This window comes from Hypomesus nipponensis, chromosome 23 (genome assembly GCF_054491055.1).
Source record: "Hypomesus nipponensis isolate SF chromosome 23, ASM5449105v1, whole genome shotgun sequence".
NCBI classification, from domain to species: domain Eukaryota; kingdom Metazoa; phylum Chordata; class Actinopteri; order Osmeriformes; family Osmeridae; genus Hypomesus; species Hypomesus nipponensis.
In genome coordinates this window covers 12,509,566-12,527,927 of record NC_140383.1, presented here as the reverse complement: position 1 = coordinate 12,527,927, position 18,362 = coordinate 12,509,566, and the positions used below count along the sequence as shown (strand labels likewise).

The following is an 18,362-nucleotide window of genomic DNA, read 5'->3' as shown; positions in this document are numbered from 1 at the left end:
TGGGTCTTCCCCGGGGCCTCTTCCCAGTGGGACGTGCCCGGAATACCTCACCAGGGAGGCGTCCAGGAGGCATCCTAATCAGATGCTCGAGCCACCTCAGCTGGCTCCTCTCGACGCGGAGGAGCAGCGGTTCTACTCTGAGCCCCTCCCGGATGACCGAGCTTCTCACCCTATCTCTAAGGGAGAGCCCGGACACCCTGCGGAGAAAGCTAATTTCGGCCGCTTGTATTCGCGATCTCGTTCTTTCGGTCACTACCCATAGTTTGTGACTATAGGTGAGGGTAGGAACGTAGATCGACTGGTAAATAGAGAGCTTCGCCTTTCGACTCAGCTCCTTCTTCACCACGACGGACCGATGCAGAGCCCGCATCACTGCGGATGCCGCACCGATCCGCCTGTCGACTTCGCGCTCCATTCTTCCCTCACTCGTGAATAAGACCCCGAGATACTTGAACTCCTCCGCTTGGTTCAGGATCTCCTCCCCGACCCGGAGATGGCACTCCACCCTTTTCCGGTCGATTACCATGGCCTCAGATTTGGAGGTGCTGATTCGCATCCCAGCCGCTTCACATTCGGTTGCGAACCGCTCCAGTGAGAGCTGAAGTTTGTGGCCCGATGAAGCCAACAGGACCACATCATCTGCAAAAAGCAGCGACCCGATCCTGAGGTCACCAAACCGGACCCCCTCAACACCCTGGCTACGCCCAGAAATTCTGTCCGTATAGGTAATGAACAGAATCGGTGACATAGGGCAGCCCTGGCGGAGTCCAACCCTCACCGGAAACAAGTTCGACTTACTACCGGCAATGCGGACCAAACTCTGGCACCGGTCGTACAGGGACCGGACACCCCGATCAGGGAATCCGGTACCCCATACTCTCGGAGCACTCCCCACATGAGCCCCCGAGGGACACGGTCGAACACCTTTTCCAAATCCACAAAACATGTGTAGACTGGTTGGGCGAACTCCCACGTACCCTCCAGGACTCCGCGGAGGGTATAGAGCTGGTCCACTGTTCCACGGCGAGGACAAAAACCACATTGCTCCTCCTGAATCCGGGGTTCGACAATCCGACGGACCCTCCTCTCCAGGACCCCTGAATAGACTTTCCCAGGGAGGCTGAGGAGTGTGATCCCCCTAAAGTTGGAGCACACCCTCCGGTCCCCCTTTTTAAAGAGGGGAACCACCACCCCGGTCTGCCAGTCCAGAGGCACTGTCCCTGATGTCCACGCGATGTTGCAGAGTCGTGTCAACCAAGACAGCCCTACAACATCCAGAGCCTTAAGGAACTCCGGGCGAACCTCATCCACCCCAGGTGCCCTGCCACCGCGTAGCTTTTCAACCACCTCGGCGACCTCAGCCCCAGAGAGAGAAGGGCCCCTCCCGATGTCCCCAGACTCTGCCTCCACGTCGGAAAGCGTGTTGGTGGAATTAAGGAGGTCTTCGAAGTATTTCTTCCACCGATCCAGGACGTCCCCTGTCGAGGTCAGCAGCGCACCATCCGCACCGTATACAGTGTTGACAGAGCACTGCTTCCCCCTCCTGAGCCGCCGGATGGTGGTCCAGAACCTTTTTGAAGCCGTTCGGAAGTCATTCTCCATGGCCTCGCCGAACTCCTCCCATGCCCGGGTTTTTGCCTCGCGACCGCCAAAGCCGCATACCGCTTGGCCTGCCGGTACACATCAGCTGCCTCAGGAGTCCTACCAGCCAATAAAGTCCGATAGGCCTCCTTCTTCAGCTTGACGGCATCCCTCACCTCCGGAGTCCACCACCGGGTCCAAGGGTTACCGCCGCGACATGCACCGACCGCCTTGCGGCCGCAGCTCCGGTCAGCCGCTTCAACAATGGAGGCCCGGAACATGGCCCATTCGGACTCAATGTCCCCGGCTCCCCCCGAGACATGATCGAAGCTCTCCCGGAGGTGGGAGTTGAAGCTCCTTCTGACAGAGGGTTCCGCCAGCCGTTCCCAGCAGACCCTCACATTACGTTCGGGCCTGCCAGGCCTGACCGGCTTCTTCCACTACCATCGAAGCCAACTCACCACCAGGTGGTGATCAGTTGACAGCTCCGCCCCTCTCTTCACCCGAGTGTCCAAGACATGCGGCCCCAAGTCCGACGACACGACTACAAAGTCGATCATCGAACTGAGACCTCGGGTGTCCTGGTGCCAGGTGCACATGTGAACACCCTTATGCTTGAACATGGTGTTTGTTATGGACAAGCCGTGTCCAGCACAGAAGTCCAACAACAAAACACCACTCGGGTTCAGATCGGGGGGGCCGTTCCTCCCAATCACGCCCCTCCAGGTCTCACTGTTATTGCCCACATGAGCATTGAAGTCCCCCAGGAGGACGAGGGAATCCCCGGGAGGAGCGCTTTCCAGCACCCCCCCCCCCCCAGAGACTCCAAAAAGGGTGGGTACTCTGAGCTGCTGTTTGGTGCATAAGCACAAACGACAGTGAGGACCCGCCCCCCCACCCGAAGGCGGAGGGAGGCTACCCTCTCGTCCACCGGGGTGAACCCCAACGTACAGGCGCCGAACCGAGGGGAAACAAGTATTCCACGTCCATTCCACGTCCCCAAAGCTAGCTTCTGCAGCCGAGGATCGGACCGCCAAGGCCCCCGCCTTCGGCCGCCGCCCGTCTCACACTCCACCCGACCCCCATGGTGAGCCCACTGGAAGAGGGTCCCACGTTGTCTCTTCGGGCTGTGCCCGACCGGGCCCCTTGGGAAAAGGCCCGGCCACCCCCGGGCCTGGCTCCAGGGGGGGGGCCCCGGTGACCCGCTTCCGGGCAGGGGCAACTGGGAACCATTTATGTTTTTCTTCATGGTTGTTTTTTTTGAGCCACGCTTTGTCTGGTCTTTCACCTGGAACCTGTTTGCCTTGGGTGACCCTACCAGGGTTATAAAGCCCCCGACAACATAGCTTCCAGGATCGCTAGGACACGCAAACCCCTCCACCGCGGTAAGGTGGTGACTCAAGGAGGGGAGTCAATACAGCGATTATTATTATTTATTGCTATTTTGATTACTTGCAAGTGGTCTCTGGAACAAGCAATTCCAAGACATACCTGTTTGTGCCAGGACTTGATCTAAAACCAGAACCAAAAAAGTATTTTATACTTTGTGGTATACACAAGTGTTATAGCTATAAACACTTGTGTGTTAATGTTAAGTCCATGGCTCTATTGTTTTAACCATACTTGGCATGACTATTGTTGGTCGGACCACTCGTCTTTTAGGACCCCTATCAGGTTCCTCCTCACTCTCCTGATCCTCCAGGTAACGTGGATTAGGCCTTTTGAACAAAATGAGTGATGTGACACAACCCAACATGGAATTAATATGCAAAACTGATAAAATTTAAGGTGAATAAAATTAACTGAACAGAATGCACTCACTAATAGCTGGGCAATATCTTTACGTAGTCATAGTTTAAATATCAAAAGTGAATTGACAGTACAATAGGAAATTCAACCAATATGGTTACAGAGTTATTACAAACTATCTGCACAACAAAACATTTACCTTCTTTTTCTTTGCCTGATATCACTCTTTTCTTCGGACTGAATGTCCGACGCAGGGCAATCTGGCTGCAAAGACTTCTGGAGATGTTGCTTTGCCTTAACATAGGATGCTGAAAGGGAATTAAGTAAATTAAACTAAACAAGTCTGTTTTTAGTTTTTTGCTGTTTTCCTCAAGTAACCTTACCACAGTTAGCCCCTGACGCCTTTATGAATGGACCAGTCTCGTCCTGGTGGGATGTGGTTCATTACAGCTTTTTGCATCCACCGTCCACATATGGAGGCCAATAACATGTCTTGTCCTGTCTCTTCCAGCCAGTTGGATGCAACAACTGCAGTGCTTTTGTCTGGAAATTCCACCACTTTCCACAGCTGTGCCATCTGGTAACTTAATAGTTATTGAATGAATTAGTTTGAGAGAGATTCATTAAACAGGGCATATAACATATTTTGAGTGATAAGGAAAAGGCCACCCTAAAAACTATCCATTTATTATTATTTTAAATATTTGTATTGTTATTGTGTTATGTTAGGCTGTATCCAACCCCCAAGGTGGAAACAAGAAAGAGGCAGCCCTATCACAGAAGTGGAGCAAACCCTAACCCAGCAACCTAACCCATTCACTAACTCAACCCAACTCTTCATGTGTGATACTGGCGGTGGGTATTTATGCACTTGAGCCCGATGGAATGTTGAGGCAACCAGCAATTGGTGACCCGCTCAAACCATCGATGTGCCCCCGAGACCACTGCTGTAGCCGCACGGAAAACACACTAAAACAATAAACCAGCTACAAAACAACAAATCAATGAGCCTTCCTATTGAGGACACATTGCTTATACACATTTGGGTTAGGGTCTGCCATCCACTTGTTTGTTTTTTGTTATTGTTTCATATTAGGCTTGGTGAAGAAGGGGGATTGCAATGGAACTTTCTTTTTCTGGGAACAATACACATTTTCTCTTAATATTCTCAAGTTGCCCAACACCAAAGCACTTGTGTAAACCATAAACTCTGTAACAACTGATGTATGAGGAGGGACAAGGATAAGAAAAATATGATTCAGTGTTGTTAAACTTTCTATAAATTACATATACTGCACCACTGAACTTCAGTATGTTTTGCACCAGTGCAATTTCTTGTCCTATTGCTATGCAGTTGTCTCCCTGCTTGATGGAAAGGCAACAATCCTTTGTAACAACCTTCCTATACTGCTATGCAAGACTAAACTGGGGTGGCAATGGACCCTCCTGGTGAATGTCTAGAAGTACAGGCTGGACGCCTGGCGGTTGTACCAGTAAACCAGGTACCTCAGAAAGCCTTTTGACCACTTGTTGTAAAGGCTGGTGTGGCTTTCCTAACATTCTTTTTATTTTTCCAAGGACATTTTCAAATGGAAAAGAAGATACATTGTCAAGTAGACCAAACTGCCTAAACTCATCAGCCAAATGTATTACTTGATGTATGGTAAACACCATCTCCTCTTTACCATACAACTCACCAAAATTACTCACAAAAGCTACCAACATTCTATGTGCAAAATCTATCATGGAGTCGGAGAGGTTAGGGCAGAGAAGCAATGACATACCAACTGAAAATAGCAAGAAATTATCATAAAGCTCCTGTGGAAGAATGTCTTTGAGAACCACAGGCCCACTGTAAATCATGAATTGTGGCAATTCTGTTGCCTTCCATCTATCAATTTCTGTCAATCCACGAGGTTTGCGGGCAAATTCTGCTGGAATATGTGGACGAAGATTAATTAATTTGTCTGACAATGCTGAAACTACTTTTGACGGCTGCAGTGTAGGTCAAGTTTTTGCCCCTCAACCAAAACTATTAATTTCCGAGTAACACCAAGACAACAGAGGTGCATGTAGTCGATAGGAAACTGGGACACCATTTTCACAATACCTGTGAGAGGACTAGGGTTTAAATGATGACCCTCATCTGCCATCACAACAAACTCCTCATCAGATCTAAGCCTAACAGTGGTCTCTGGATATGTCATTTTTCTCCGCCACTCACCAACTTGATGGCATTTGTCACAGCCTGAGTAGCCATTGTGACATTTTACCTGTTTGACAAATGCACGTGCGGGAGCATCACAAATAAAGGAGGAGACAATGACTCTCAAAGGTGTACCTCTATAAGTCACACCATTCTTTAACAAGTGGGAGAGGTCATCCACCAAGGCTTTCAGATACTCCCAAACACTGTTTGGTTTTCCAGATCCACAAAAAAGACCAACAATGAACAGTGTCTTTGTGTAGTCGCAATCAATCATGCATAGAATAGGCCAAAACTGAATCTTAGAGCTTTTGAAAAGAGGAAGACCGTCAATATTAAACTGTAATTTAAGTACTTTAAGATAATCGGGTAGGTGAAGGATGCTACTCAATTTAGATGAAATCGCCTTTGCTAATCCAAAGTGGTAGTATTCACCACCTCCTAGTCTTTCCACAGCTATTTTGGACTGTGTACCAAGTAGTGTCCTTGCATCTTTTGGCAGGTTAGGAAGGTACATTCTTAGGATAACAAGAAGAGCAGTTACTGCAACGAGAGGCACAGTTACAATGACAAGGATATCATATTACGTAATCTTTTATATGGATATATATATCTACATCTTAAAAACAATGCTTTGACAACATTTATATTTTTATTTATATACAGTATATAGTCTTGCTCTACAACATTAAAGTATGTAAATTCAGTTGGCTAAATGTTCTGTTTTCGTTGGTAAATACACTTATCATTAGCCTGACGTTGTCATGCTCATAATTCTAGTCAGAATATGAGTCTGAAAACTCTCCGTTGGGCTGTGACTATGGGGCGTCTTTCAACCGAACTTGTAAAAGAAATACCTTTTCGCTCAATTGGATAGACCTACAACCAATCAGAGCAACGTAATATGTTGTTTGTTGAAAATTAATTAAACCCAAGGGCTCTTTTGTGACGTTGTTGATTACGTTACTGTTTATCATCTGTCCATCATCGTATAAAGCCCGCCCTGGCAATTTCATTGGTCCGCCTAGATCCTGGTTTTATATAGCTGTTCCCAATACGAGACCCAACTTCCCGACCCAATTTTTTTGTGGGCGGGGCGAAGTTGGCCTGGCAGCCAAGCTAAGCCTAGCCTATACCAGCCATAGTCTTGGCCACTGTCGCCTACCGCAGCCTGTAGTGATTTGAACATCAAGACTAGCCAGATATCCAGCCGTGTCATTGTCCCCAAATAAAATCAAGATTTTTAAGAAGAAAATAATCGGCCATGTGTAGAGTTGCTGCTACTGTCGTGTTGGCCGCAGCCTGTCTGAAGTAGATTGACTAGCGAGGTGAACAGCGAATGGGATGTGAGATGAGTGGTTACGTGACACTGACACACTACATTCAGAAAAGAAACATTTTAGGTTAAAATAAATATTGAAGTCACTCATTGTTGCAAATACAAGTTACAGTAGCTCGTTAAAGTCTTTCAAAATTGTAAATGGAGGCTTTGACTCCGTCACTGTTGTTATGGTTACTTATTCCAGATACTTTGTACAGGCTCCTGTGTAGCCAGCGGAATAATTTAGAACGGTGAAAAGACAGTTTTGCTGAAATGACGCAGTAGGTGTCCATTATCAGCCGATATCGGACACCCCTGCAGCCAATCAGAATCGAGTATTCACCCAGACTATGGTATAAAACTTTTTAACATATATACCAAGATTTCACAAAAAGTTTGGTCATGGAAATTTGGTTTAAAGTCATGGAAATCCATTGGTCAAAATTTGTATGAACCCTGTTAGAAGAGGTAAGGGGAGTTGTTAGGGCTCCATCAGAGAGGTGGGCATGGGCACCAACAGAAAGGTCAGAGAGATGGGCATGGGGCCTTTACAGTAAATGTTATGTTTTGTTCTCATTCAGTTACATGATAGAAAGTATACCTATGTTACAATGATATCTGAAACATAGTATACTGTAAAAACTAATTTGGCCAAATGATTGTAGACAAAATGTCTTCATTGATCCTTCACTTGATTACACATAGGATGAATATTTTGGAAGTTATAGATTATGTAAATGTGAGTAATGTAAGTGTATTGCCTAATGTGAAACTGTAATCTGTATTTTACATAGTACTGTAGCATATTAATTTCAGCACTTCTAAGGCCGATTTGAAACATGTATCTTGCATTGTTTACTGTTGGATGAACTGATTGTTAAAAGTACTAAACTGACAGAAGATCATACTGTTGTGTTTCAGTGATTAAACCAAATGTTCCCATTACATATTACAATAATCTTGTTTGAATCAATGATTATGTGGACTGAAAGCATTTCATCAGGTTTTGAAAGAATGACTAGCTGCGTTACAAGTGTGATCAGTTTGGATCTTTGTACTTAGAGTTTTGAAAATGTACACCTTACTTGTGAAAATTGTACCAAAGCAAATAAAACATTTTTTTTAAATCTGTAAATCGTTGCCACGCAACAGCCAGATGGACACCTTTGCAGTGTTTTTTTATTTGAAATATTCGATGCGCAATAATATGGAATGTTAAAGAATGTTATGAGGACAACCTGTAAGGTTATGCTGGATTTTACAACAGCATGGAATGAGATATAGCCAATCACAATCAAGGAAGGGAACAACCAGTTTTAGAAGGGATAATGCCCGACGAGGTGTCCAATATCATCTGATAACGGACGATGCAGAGGCGTGAACCGTCCGACGCGCAGCGGAGTCCGTTATCAGATGATATTGGACACCTCGAAGGGCATTATCCCGCTTATACCATGGTCACTTGCCAACGAATTTTTTTTTTTACAAACATTAATTTATGTTTTAAGGCGTTTTGCAATAGAAATCTAACGTTTTTCAACGTTAGCCAACTCTGATATTTATAGTCCGCTCAGCTCATAGAACCAACACCGGCTTTCCTTTGGCTGAGCTATTAGCCCAAAAGCTAACGTTATGCTAGCAGGATTCAAAGCCAATAACATTGTGTACGGTTGACAAACAGTAAATATAATTTTACAGTATGTTTGACAATAAGATTTGCTAGCTAACCAGCCATGTCACTGTCCCAAAATCAATATCAAGATTTTCACGAACAATATCGGCCATATACTACTGTAGTAGGCCTACTAGGGCCGCAGCATGTGGAGCGAGTTGAATAGCAAATGGCTGTGAGATGATCGCATCAAAGTTTTTTCATTTTTTCCAAACAGTGATTATAATTTTCTCAGTATGTTTAACAACAAGACTAGCCAGTTATCGAGCCATGTCTCTGTCCCCAAATAAAAGATTTTTAAGAAGAAAATAATCGGCCATGTGTACAGTAGAGTTGCTGCTACTGTCGTATTGGCCGCAGACCAACTGAAGTAGCTTGACTAGCGAGGTGAATAGCGAATGGGATGTGAGATGAGCGGTTAGGTACGGTGGCCCTGAAGTGCAAATCACCCCCCCTAATATGAGTACATCCCCCAAATGAAAACACTCCCCCCGAATACGAGTCAACTCCCCCCAAATGGAAAACGACATTACATTAACTCTGAACGGAAAGGGTAGGTACTACACTTTAGCGCTGATTGGATGCTAGTAGGCTAAGAAATTGATCGACAGAAGTAAAAAATGCAATAGCCTGACAGAGTTACGTGCACTAGGACATTTATTTGGGTATCGAAGCATGTAGCATAGGCTACGTATGCAAAAGCCTAAATTGCGTGTTAAACATTGCCAAACAACTAGTCCACCTATCTCTGTCATTATCATGAACTTGATCGTTTTGGTTGGAAGGAAAGAGGAAACATTAATGTTTACAATTCAGAGAGAGTGACACTACTCTTTATTTTAATCAGGGTCATTCCTATGAAATAATCTCAGATATGCTGTTAACGTTTCACAATATAAGTAGCCTATGTGCACGCTAAAAACGCAGTTGAAGGCAGGACTTTTCAGAAGAACAAACTATGAGTCCAATACAGAAGAACAAAATGCCACAATGATACAGTAACGTTACTCTGTTTCGTGTTAAAAAAAATCGATAGTCAAACAGTTGTTTGGCTATCGATTTTTACATTTAACACGAAATACTTTTGCCTAAGTAGCCTACTATTTGCTACATTCTTCGATAGCCTAACAAATGTTCTGGTGCACGTAACTCTGCCAGGCTATTGCATTTTGTACTTCTGTCGATCAATTTCATATTTCTTGTTAGTTAGCCAACTGCATCCAATCAGCGCTAAAGTGTAGTACCTACCCTTTCCGTTCAGAGTTAACGTAATGTCGTTTTCCATTTGGGGGAGCGTGTTTTTGTATTGGGGGGAGGTGAACAAGTCATCCGATTTGGGGGGAGTTAACTCGTATTCGGGGGGAGTGTTTTCATTTGGGGGATGTATTCATATTAGGGGGTGTGATTTGCACTTCAGGGCCACCGTAGTTAAGCCTACGTGACACTGACACTACATTCAGAGAAGAAACATTTTTCAAATAGGTTAAAATAAAAATTGAAGTCACTCATTGTTGTAAATACAAGTTAGCTTGTTAAAGTCTTTCAAAATTGTAAATGGAGGCTTTGACTCCGTCACTGTTGTTATGGTTACTTACATCCGATACTTTGTACAGGCTCCTGTGTAGCCAGCGGAATAATTTAGAACGGTAAAAAGACAGTTTTTCTGCAATGACGCAGTAGGTGTCCGTTATCACCCTATAAAGTACACCCCTGCAGCCAATCAGAATCGAGTATTCACCCAGACCATGGTATAACAACAAATATTTGACCGCAGAACGTTGGGAAGCCCCATTCAAGTGAATGGGGCATTCTACAGCATTAAGAACAGCCGTGTAATAATGTATATTGTTTGTGTCCTAATATAGCTGCCAAATTTTGATGAATGCAGTTCACTGTAATTACTGTGATTACAGTGAATGTACTGTGTTTACAATAGCCCAGTAGCACAGGTGACCCTTGGACAGATTGAATGGCTGAAAAACAGTTTGCCATTCTTTGCATTTGTTAGACAAATCTGAATTCTAAACAAACTCACACTCAGAACTCCACAGTGTTGTCCAGACGGATTCCATTCTTGTCAGGTTCCAGTCATTTCCTGGCACTTTCCATGGAGGGCAAACACAGAACTGATCTTGCTCTTCTGATGCTCCATGTTTAGGCCACTACAGAGCTGACTAAGCTGCTGCCCTGCAGCCTGCCCAGCCTGCCCGGCCAGGCCAGCCTGCCCAGCCAGGCCAGCCTGCTCAGCCAGCCCAGCCTGCCCAGCCAGCCCAGCCTGCCTGGGTGCCAGGCATCTGGTCCTCAGTGCTGGGGTGCCCAATATGCTTTAATGGAACAAGTCAATCAGTGGTGACAACCACACTGGAGGAAGAACAAAGCATAACACAGGTAACAGAGCTAAATGTTTATTAATGCTAATTTTTTATGAAACATCCATAACATAAAATGTTTGTTGGATTGTTGTCTGTCAAAAAAATAAAAATAATATTCAATTACACATTTGTAAAAAATGGATCCAACTGTAGTATCTGCAGTATCCAAAGTATTGAGAGACTTGTTGCTCTTGTTGGTTAGTTACACTTTTGTACTCGCTGTGAAATATTTTACAGTTGATTGTTCTTCTACAGGTACAGTCTTGCACTTTTTGGGTTTCATGTTTTTTAATTGTACTTGTACTTTTTGGGGTTCATGTTGTTTTAATTTGTAACTTGTATAACTGCATGCTCTTATGGTTCTTCCCTTTGGCACTTATTTGGTTTTTCACAATGTATGCTTCATGTTTTGGCTGCTTGCAATGTTTGGGGCTACCTGTAATGATCAGTGACCTATGCTCTTTTGTAAAGCTCTCTCTTGGAAGTTGCTTTGGATAAAAGCGTCTGTTAAATGCATAAATGTAAATGTAAATTCAGATGTTAACTGCCTGGAATGCTAGTTACTTGCTCTTATGTTTCTAACTATTCAAAAAAGATTTTGTCTGCTTCACATATCTGAGCTGTCACTTTGACATAATGTAAATGTAAACATTTTTGACAATCTCAGAGGTCGTTGTCTGCCTGCAATATATTGGATCAAGAGTGCTGATCATCTGTCAGGAAAAAAAAAGTTGTAGGTGTAGACACAGATATTTTTCATAGAAAGAGCAACGTAGCTTTTTATATATGTCAATAGATCTCAAAACCTGGAGTGCACCTGTAGAGACAGTACAGCCATTTCGATTTATTGGAATAAAAATAAGAGTTCTTGTGGAAACGGGGAGGTAGGGTAGTGTTGAGAAGTGGGATAAATGCCCTCTGAGCCAGGAGCTCTCTGGGTGTGTGTTCATCTCAGACAGTCTCACACCATTTCAACTTCTCACATCGACTCCATTAGCTTACGTGTTTCTTGGCCCGGCGGGAGACTTTGGTGTCAGAGGGAGAGAAGTGTAGGGGAAAAAAGCAGTTTTTCAAGGTCTTTAAATGCTCTGCGCTGACAGCAGAGGGGAGAGTCAACACTGTTCACAGGTTTCCTGCCGGCATGGTTTCCAAAACCTTGCTAAAGATGAAGAACGTGTGCAGACAGAAACTGTCAGCAATCCTGCAGACTCTCCAGGTGACGTTGCCTCTGCAGCCAGGTGTTGCGTGGGATAAAGCTGGAAATTAAAATTACATTGGAATTACAAGACTCCAAACTTGATTTGAATGAGACATAACATTGTTTGGAGATTAAACAATCCATTTAAGACAGCCTTTATTTATGATGAATGCAGATTACATATTTAAAACTTTTGATTCAAAATTGAACTTCAACAGTATATGTCCATCAATACAATACACATCCCTTATACAAGAAAAGTGTCAAATGCACTCTTCCATCAACTCGTTCCATCCCAGACATGGGTTGCTCAGTTCTTGTGGTTGCAATCTGTCTGTCTGACAAAGTAACTAGCAGGCTGAGCATATGGTTCCCTTACCCGCTGAGATATTTGTATTTGTGATATGATAGTGTGCAGTGCATCTCTTCACGGTATTGCCTAATGTGCCTTTCCTGGGTGCACAGAAACATTGGAATGTAAAAAATGGGGTGACACTTTACATTAAGGTTACATTAACTACCATATGACTATGTAGAGATATTTATCGTAACAACATTCTAGTTAAATATGAATTGCTATTTAAATCCTATTTTGAAATAGGATTAAGTGTTATTGTAAAAGTGAAATAAGGCACAGTATGGGGGAGGGGTGTAAGGGGTATGTGAATGTTGTGAAGGGGAATTGAAGGTTGTGCTACCAAAACAAGATTCATGTTAACATCCCCTTACCCCTGGAAAGCCCAACCATCCTCATACCAAGTTTCACTTCTGTAAAAAATGGTATCACAAAACCATAATTCAGTGTAACTACACAGCAGTTCCTATGTAACTATATGTCTATGTAGTTAAATGATAGTTATGTTGATGGAAAATGTTAAATGCCAAAAATTACAGCAAAGTAACAGCTCTACCAGGTTAATAATGGAGCACATTCAGATTCCTCTACACAAACTTAATGATCTCCAACAGTGTGTCTAGAGAGTAAGTTGAGATGAAGGTTGTGGTTTATTGTTGAAGTTGTGGTTTAATGTTCAAAATTAAAAAGGGAGATAAGTTATAATATTTATGGATGAGGAAAAAAAAGAACTGCTGATTGACAGGTTGCCAGACAATTTGCTCTAACTGAATGGTCTACGGTTGTACTCTACACTTACTCTGAACACTTCTTGTATGCTATAACAGATGGTTTAACTGACTTGTGTTTTTGATTTTATTATATTTTTTTACAAATATGCAGCCTGGGCAGACGACAGGCAGAGGCTTGCTGACATAACCTCTGACCCCTGAACAGACTGCCCACCTGAATTGTCAAAAAAGGCCAAGTTTGGTAAGTCATCCAACAGACAAGAAGAACTGAAGCATCAAATTCGAGCAGGCAGGAAGTTTTTAAATACTTAAGTCGGGACTTAACCTCAAACTATCAGGCCACACCCGAGCTGATTGGATGCCTGGTACATGTCCTGTTCATACTCCCTTGGTTTGCTGCAGCATGTTTAGCTGCATGTTGCACTACCTATCTTCTCCTTTTGACTGTGCTACGGATGCATTATTTGAGTAAGTTATGGATATTAGCTATTGCTATTTCCTTGTTCTGAGTTGAATGCTTTGATTTGTTCAAGATTTTTAGAGTACCTTTGTTGTCCAATTTTTTTTTATTAGCAATTAAATCATCTGTCAGTTAAGTATTTGTTGTAAATCCTTTGAAGGGACAATTAACTGCTTAACGGTTCTCTTTCAGGTCTTCAGCCTTTAACTAGTGTGGCAATGCAGACTGAGGTTTTTCGAATAACCCAGACACCAAGAATTCAGTTTTTACAAGAATATTGCAGCAGGTGAAAAGGAGGGAGACAGAGATGGAGGAGGAGAGAGAGAGCAAAGCAGAGGACAGAAAGAGATAGACACAGATCTGTCTGATTTAAAATACAAGGAAAAGTAGACTAACTCGTGCCCTTTAATTTTCATCTGTTAGCAAGTTGAAATTCCTTGTTTTGGAGCAATCCCAGGCATTACTAAACATTGGAAACTTGACATGATTGATTAGGCTGACAGTGTGGTGTCACCCCCCTCCAACACCCCTCCCCGTCCCTCCCCTCGTCCTCTACAACACCCTTCTCCTCATCCCCTTTCTTCAACCCCCCTCCTCCCCCATGAGTGCATCTCACTCCTTGGAGAACTCATTTTGTTTACATCAACATCTCTGCCATCTCGCGTGTTGTGTCGGGGGTTTCAGTCCTTTTCAAAGTCCTTCAATTGTTCAAAGATGTCTCCTTCCATCAGAGGCTGCACATCTGATCACATGAGGACATCAAAGGGACTTTGACTGCTTATGCTCCATTAGTGTGTGTATTGTTTGTCAGCAGCGGGAGCGTTGCTTGTTCTCTGGAGTACCAGCGATGATGGGACGCCAAGTCTGTGCTGCTCATGGGAGCTTTTTGATATTTTTAAGTCATGTCAAGCTATACAAGATGACTGTAAGACCAAAATACCTTCTTATAAGTAGCCACAAGGTCAACGTGAACTTGAGTTTTCAAATAGTATGACTGTAAAGTGCAGGGTTGAAAGTGGGCTGACTCAAACACTTGTCAGCTATACTGCTTTGCAGTATTTTCTAGGTATTATAGTGTCAAACTCAAAATATCATAATAGCTTATGTTTTAAAGATCATAATTCTGTAAGTGCCAAACTAACTCTGCCGGTCGACATCTTCAGCCCATTCGTCTTTGTGATTTCAAACTGTCTCTCTGAATGTTGCTCTTCCCCGCTAATGAGAGTCTTGAGCCTTTAGTGGACCATTCAGTCAGAGATCAGATACATATGGCTTTAATGTCACCATTAAAAAGCTATTGAATGTAAAGTGACCCACGTGAAGACAGAGCAGGCTTGTTAGTAAAACGAGACCTCAGTTATCTGGGGTGACTTGCTTTGTACATTTGGGTTGTTACTGGTTCCACCGCCTTGGGGTGACATTAGTGGAAATGCTTCATTCATACTAAATTTGTAATCTACACACACAGAAATACAGAGCATGATTTCAAACGACACAAACCCATCTTTTGGGGATTTTGCATTTATTGACAACAAATCGTATTTAGGTGATTATCCATTTTTAAACCTTTAGTATGTCTTCTATTCAGACTGTAGCCATAGACACATGTGGGGTCATGGAGTGAGTGCAGAGGGCTGACCCAAACACAAGGAGACAAGGCAGGCAAGATCAAAAGCAAACAAAGACTAATTTTTGCCAAAAATCAGGTACACAAAAAGAACACCAACAAGACATTAACAATGACAGCATGGACTGACAAAAAGTGAGCCCTCAAAAAGGTGAGCCGACACTGTTCAGAGAGAGAAGGAAGAACATCAAGGCAGGAAGCTACGCTTCAGTAGGAAGGAAGAGTGTCGCTTCTACTACCACCGGTCGATCATTTGAGATTTCACTGTTGAAGCTTCACGCACAGGCGTGAGCCGCCAAGCCAGGTGGAGCAAGGCTCCCTGGAAGATCTTTTGTTTTGTTCAATAGTCTTTAGTTTCAGTCATTTAAACACACGCAAGTGCTGTTCACCCTCCCTTTCTTACCAGTCTCCTGAATTGTGTGCATTTCAACCCTGAATCTCTCTGTGGCTTGCCACAATACACATGATCAAGTCTCAACAAATCTATAGGCTACTGTGTTGAATAGAATCTGAAACAGAAAGAGCACGACAAAGAGGATCCATCGAACAAGTCCCCAAACTCTCCACACATGATCATCCTCGGAAGTCACAGAACTATGGAAAAGAAAAAACAAACTTTTACTCAGATCCGGATAGTTTGTAGGTAGACTTCTACATATATTTAAAACAAACAATTCATGGAACAACTCTGACAGTCACAAAATGCTAAATCGTCCCCCAGGAAGTTCAGTAATAATGTAATAGCAATGACAGATTTGAAGTTGAGACATCCTGATCAGATGTAATGTGCTCTTTTACTGTCATAATTTCACATGCATTTTTTGGTTTACCCAACAACACATTTTTCATCATGACACATTTGGTAACATGCTTTTTTACCTTTTCACATTTATTGTAGAGTTGTACAATGGACCTGTTGCATTCAGCAGGGGAGTCAGGCATGTTGTTGCCTCAGAATGAGTTGATGTTGCTGGGGAAGTTGAAGTTGGGTTTGTTGTGGTAGTTGTTGTGGTACCAATTGTTGTGGTAGTTGTTAATGATGTGATCTGTGATTTATGTCCTGTACAAGTAAGGTCCACAGAGGAGTAAAATTATTGTATAAAACTCGCAATGCCCTGCCACTTGCAAAAATTTACAGTTTTCAGGTTTAACATCCCTTAAAATATCAAGCCTTCTGGTAAACTCTATTTTTGCGCAGGACTACAGGTAATTCAGTACTTATATATTGCTTGTTAGTAAAATAGGGTCCAAGTGCTACTTAGTTTAGAAGTTGAATGTGTGTGTGTGTGTGTATATATATACACACACACATATATATATATACATATATATATATAGATAAATGACAGACAGACAGACAGACAGACAGACAGACATAGACAGACAGACAGATGGATGCAGCAAAAGACCAACCGCACGAAAATCCTTTGTGTACTCACGTTCAGAAACACGAACACTCACAGCAAAGGACACCCCTCGACCAGCTGTTTCAATGGCACACCAGTAAGAATCACTATCCTCCAGTCTAACACCCTTCATAGTGACAGTAAACATGCCCAGGTTCTTGTTGTCTATTATCTTCACATTGTTGTTCATGTTTTGAGGTTGATCTGATCTAACTACAACCCTACAGAAATACCAGTAGGAGCCCCTACACCAGAACTTGACCTTGTCGCTGTAAAAGGGATGGTAGAGGCAGGATATCTGAACAGATTCACCCATGATGCTCGTCACAAGGGCTGGGCCAGATATAGAGAACAAGGCTGTTGCTGTATGACAAAAACACAAATAGCATTACTGTCCAATCCTAGGACAAAGATGATCACAAATGTTATACCAGGTGTTGATGGTCATGATGCCTTACCTTTCACAAAAAATAAAATTAAAAAGATCGTCATTGTTGCTTCAGCAGTCCTTGACTTCTAGATGTTTTGTATGTTTTGCTGCCAGAGAATAGTGAAAATGGTAAGTTTTTGTTTCATGAGGTTGTTTTATGCGCAAGCAGGGCAGCAGTGTCTAACTTCCTGTCCCCATTTGAGTAAAGTAGCCAGACAGGAAGTTGTGTTAACCCCTGTGGAGGCGTTCAAGAAAAGAGAGCCAAAGAGTATGCAAAACCAAAAACCGCATCCAATATGAAGATCTTGATAATCAGTTTTAATCTCACAGAAGAATAATGTGTATAAGTAGCTGTCAATGTGAACATTATTTTCATATCACCATCATTTACCTTATAAAGAAGTGGTGTGATTTTGTCTGTTTTTTCATGCTCAAATGTGCCTGGAACACAGCAATCAGGTGGATGTCATGGCCTTGGCTGATTGAAGATAGTCTGAGCAAATAGAAAGGCTCTCTGAGAAGAAAGACCAGCCTGCTTTACCTGTCTCCCACATTAACATATTACGAAAGGATGTTATCAGATTAGGGATGTCCTTAGGCAGCCAAAACATAGATTCATTCTGCAACGATCTGCAACACTTGAGTGAAAACCATTACTGGTCAGGTGACATTGAGCGTTAGCAGTTATCAGTGCTGATGCACCTAACGACTTATTAAGCCTCTTTTTAGCGATAATGAATTCCATTAATTAATTCAATGCATGAGCTGTGGGATTGGGATTTTTTATGCATGAGGATCCACAGTGAACTGTCAGAATTGGGTTTCATTCAACATATTCCTGCCACTTTCTCACAATTAGATATAACATCTCTAACTTCATTCCAATTACAAACAACTATAGTGGAGGTGTACGTAGAGCATTTGCACTATCATTTATTTTGGAATGTTTACTGACAATGTGACTGTTTTACCCAAAGCCTGTAGAGTCAAATACTGTAAATCCATGGAAGGATCTAAAAGGAAAACACCCACAACAGTCCTAATAAATCAGATTTTGTAAAAAAAAAAACACACAAAAAAACAGCCAACTCTTCTAGTTTAGTCCTCAGAAATTTCAACATATTTCCAATAGTAATGCCACACAATTACTCACAGCAGTAGCAATAGGAAATCACTAAACATGCAATAAGCCCCAGGTGAATTCTCAGCCAGTACTTTGGCTAGCTGGCAACTCTTTACAACATTATCGAAAGG

At 43.0% G+C, this 18,362-nt stretch overlaps 2 protein-coding genes across 2 annotated transcripts; both read right to left on the bottom strand.

Moving 5' to 3' along the window:
* Positions 1-2,551: 2,551 nt before the first annotated feature.
* Positions 2,552-5,590, bottom strand: LOC146234287 (uncharacterized). The gene is made up of 2 exons (XM_084688497.1): positions 5,555-5,590; positions 2,552-5,325 (listed from the first exon to the last, which is right to left on the bottom strand). Exons 1-2 carry the CDS (start codon positions 5,588-5,590, stop codon positions 4,741-4,743), a joined length of 621 nt encoding a protein of 206 aa, XP_084544623.1. The 3' UTR covers positions 2,552-4,740.
* Positions 5,591-13,839: 8,249 nt separating this feature from the next.
* Positions 13,840-17,173, bottom strand: LOC146234286 (CMRF35-like molecule 3). The gene is made up of 4 exons (XM_084689385.1): positions 17,137-17,173; positions 16,712-17,041; positions 16,152-16,332; positions 13,840-15,866 (listed from the first exon to the last, which is right to left on the bottom strand). The coding sequence occupies exons 1-4, from the start codon at positions 17,168-17,170 to the stop codon at positions 15,740-15,742; spliced, it is 672 nt and encodes a 223-aa protein (XP_084545511.1). The 5' UTR covers positions 17,171-17,173; the 3' UTR covers positions 13,840-15,739.
* Positions 17,174-18,362: the final 1,189 nt, after the last annotated feature.

Coding starts and splice junctions, on each gene's coding strand:
- LOC146234287 (XM_084688497.1), bottom strand. CDS start 5,590: ATGGCTACTCAGGCTGTGACAAATGCCATCAAGTTG. Junction 5,326..5,554: donor TGACAAATGCCATCAAGTTG/GTGAGTGGCGGA, acceptor CCTACACTGCAG/CCGTCAAAAGTAGTTTCAGC.
- LOC146234286 (XM_084689385.1), bottom strand. CDS start 17,170: ATGACGATCTTTTTAATTTTATTTTTTGTGAAAG. Junction 17,042..17,136: donor AATTTTATTTTTTGTGAAAG/GTAAGGCATCAT, acceptor TTTGTCATACAG/CAACAGCCTTGTTCTCTATA. Junction 15,867..16,151: donor TCTACAATAAATGTGAAAAG/GTAAAAAAGCAT, acceptor TCTTTTCCATAG/TTCTGTGACTTCCGAGGATG.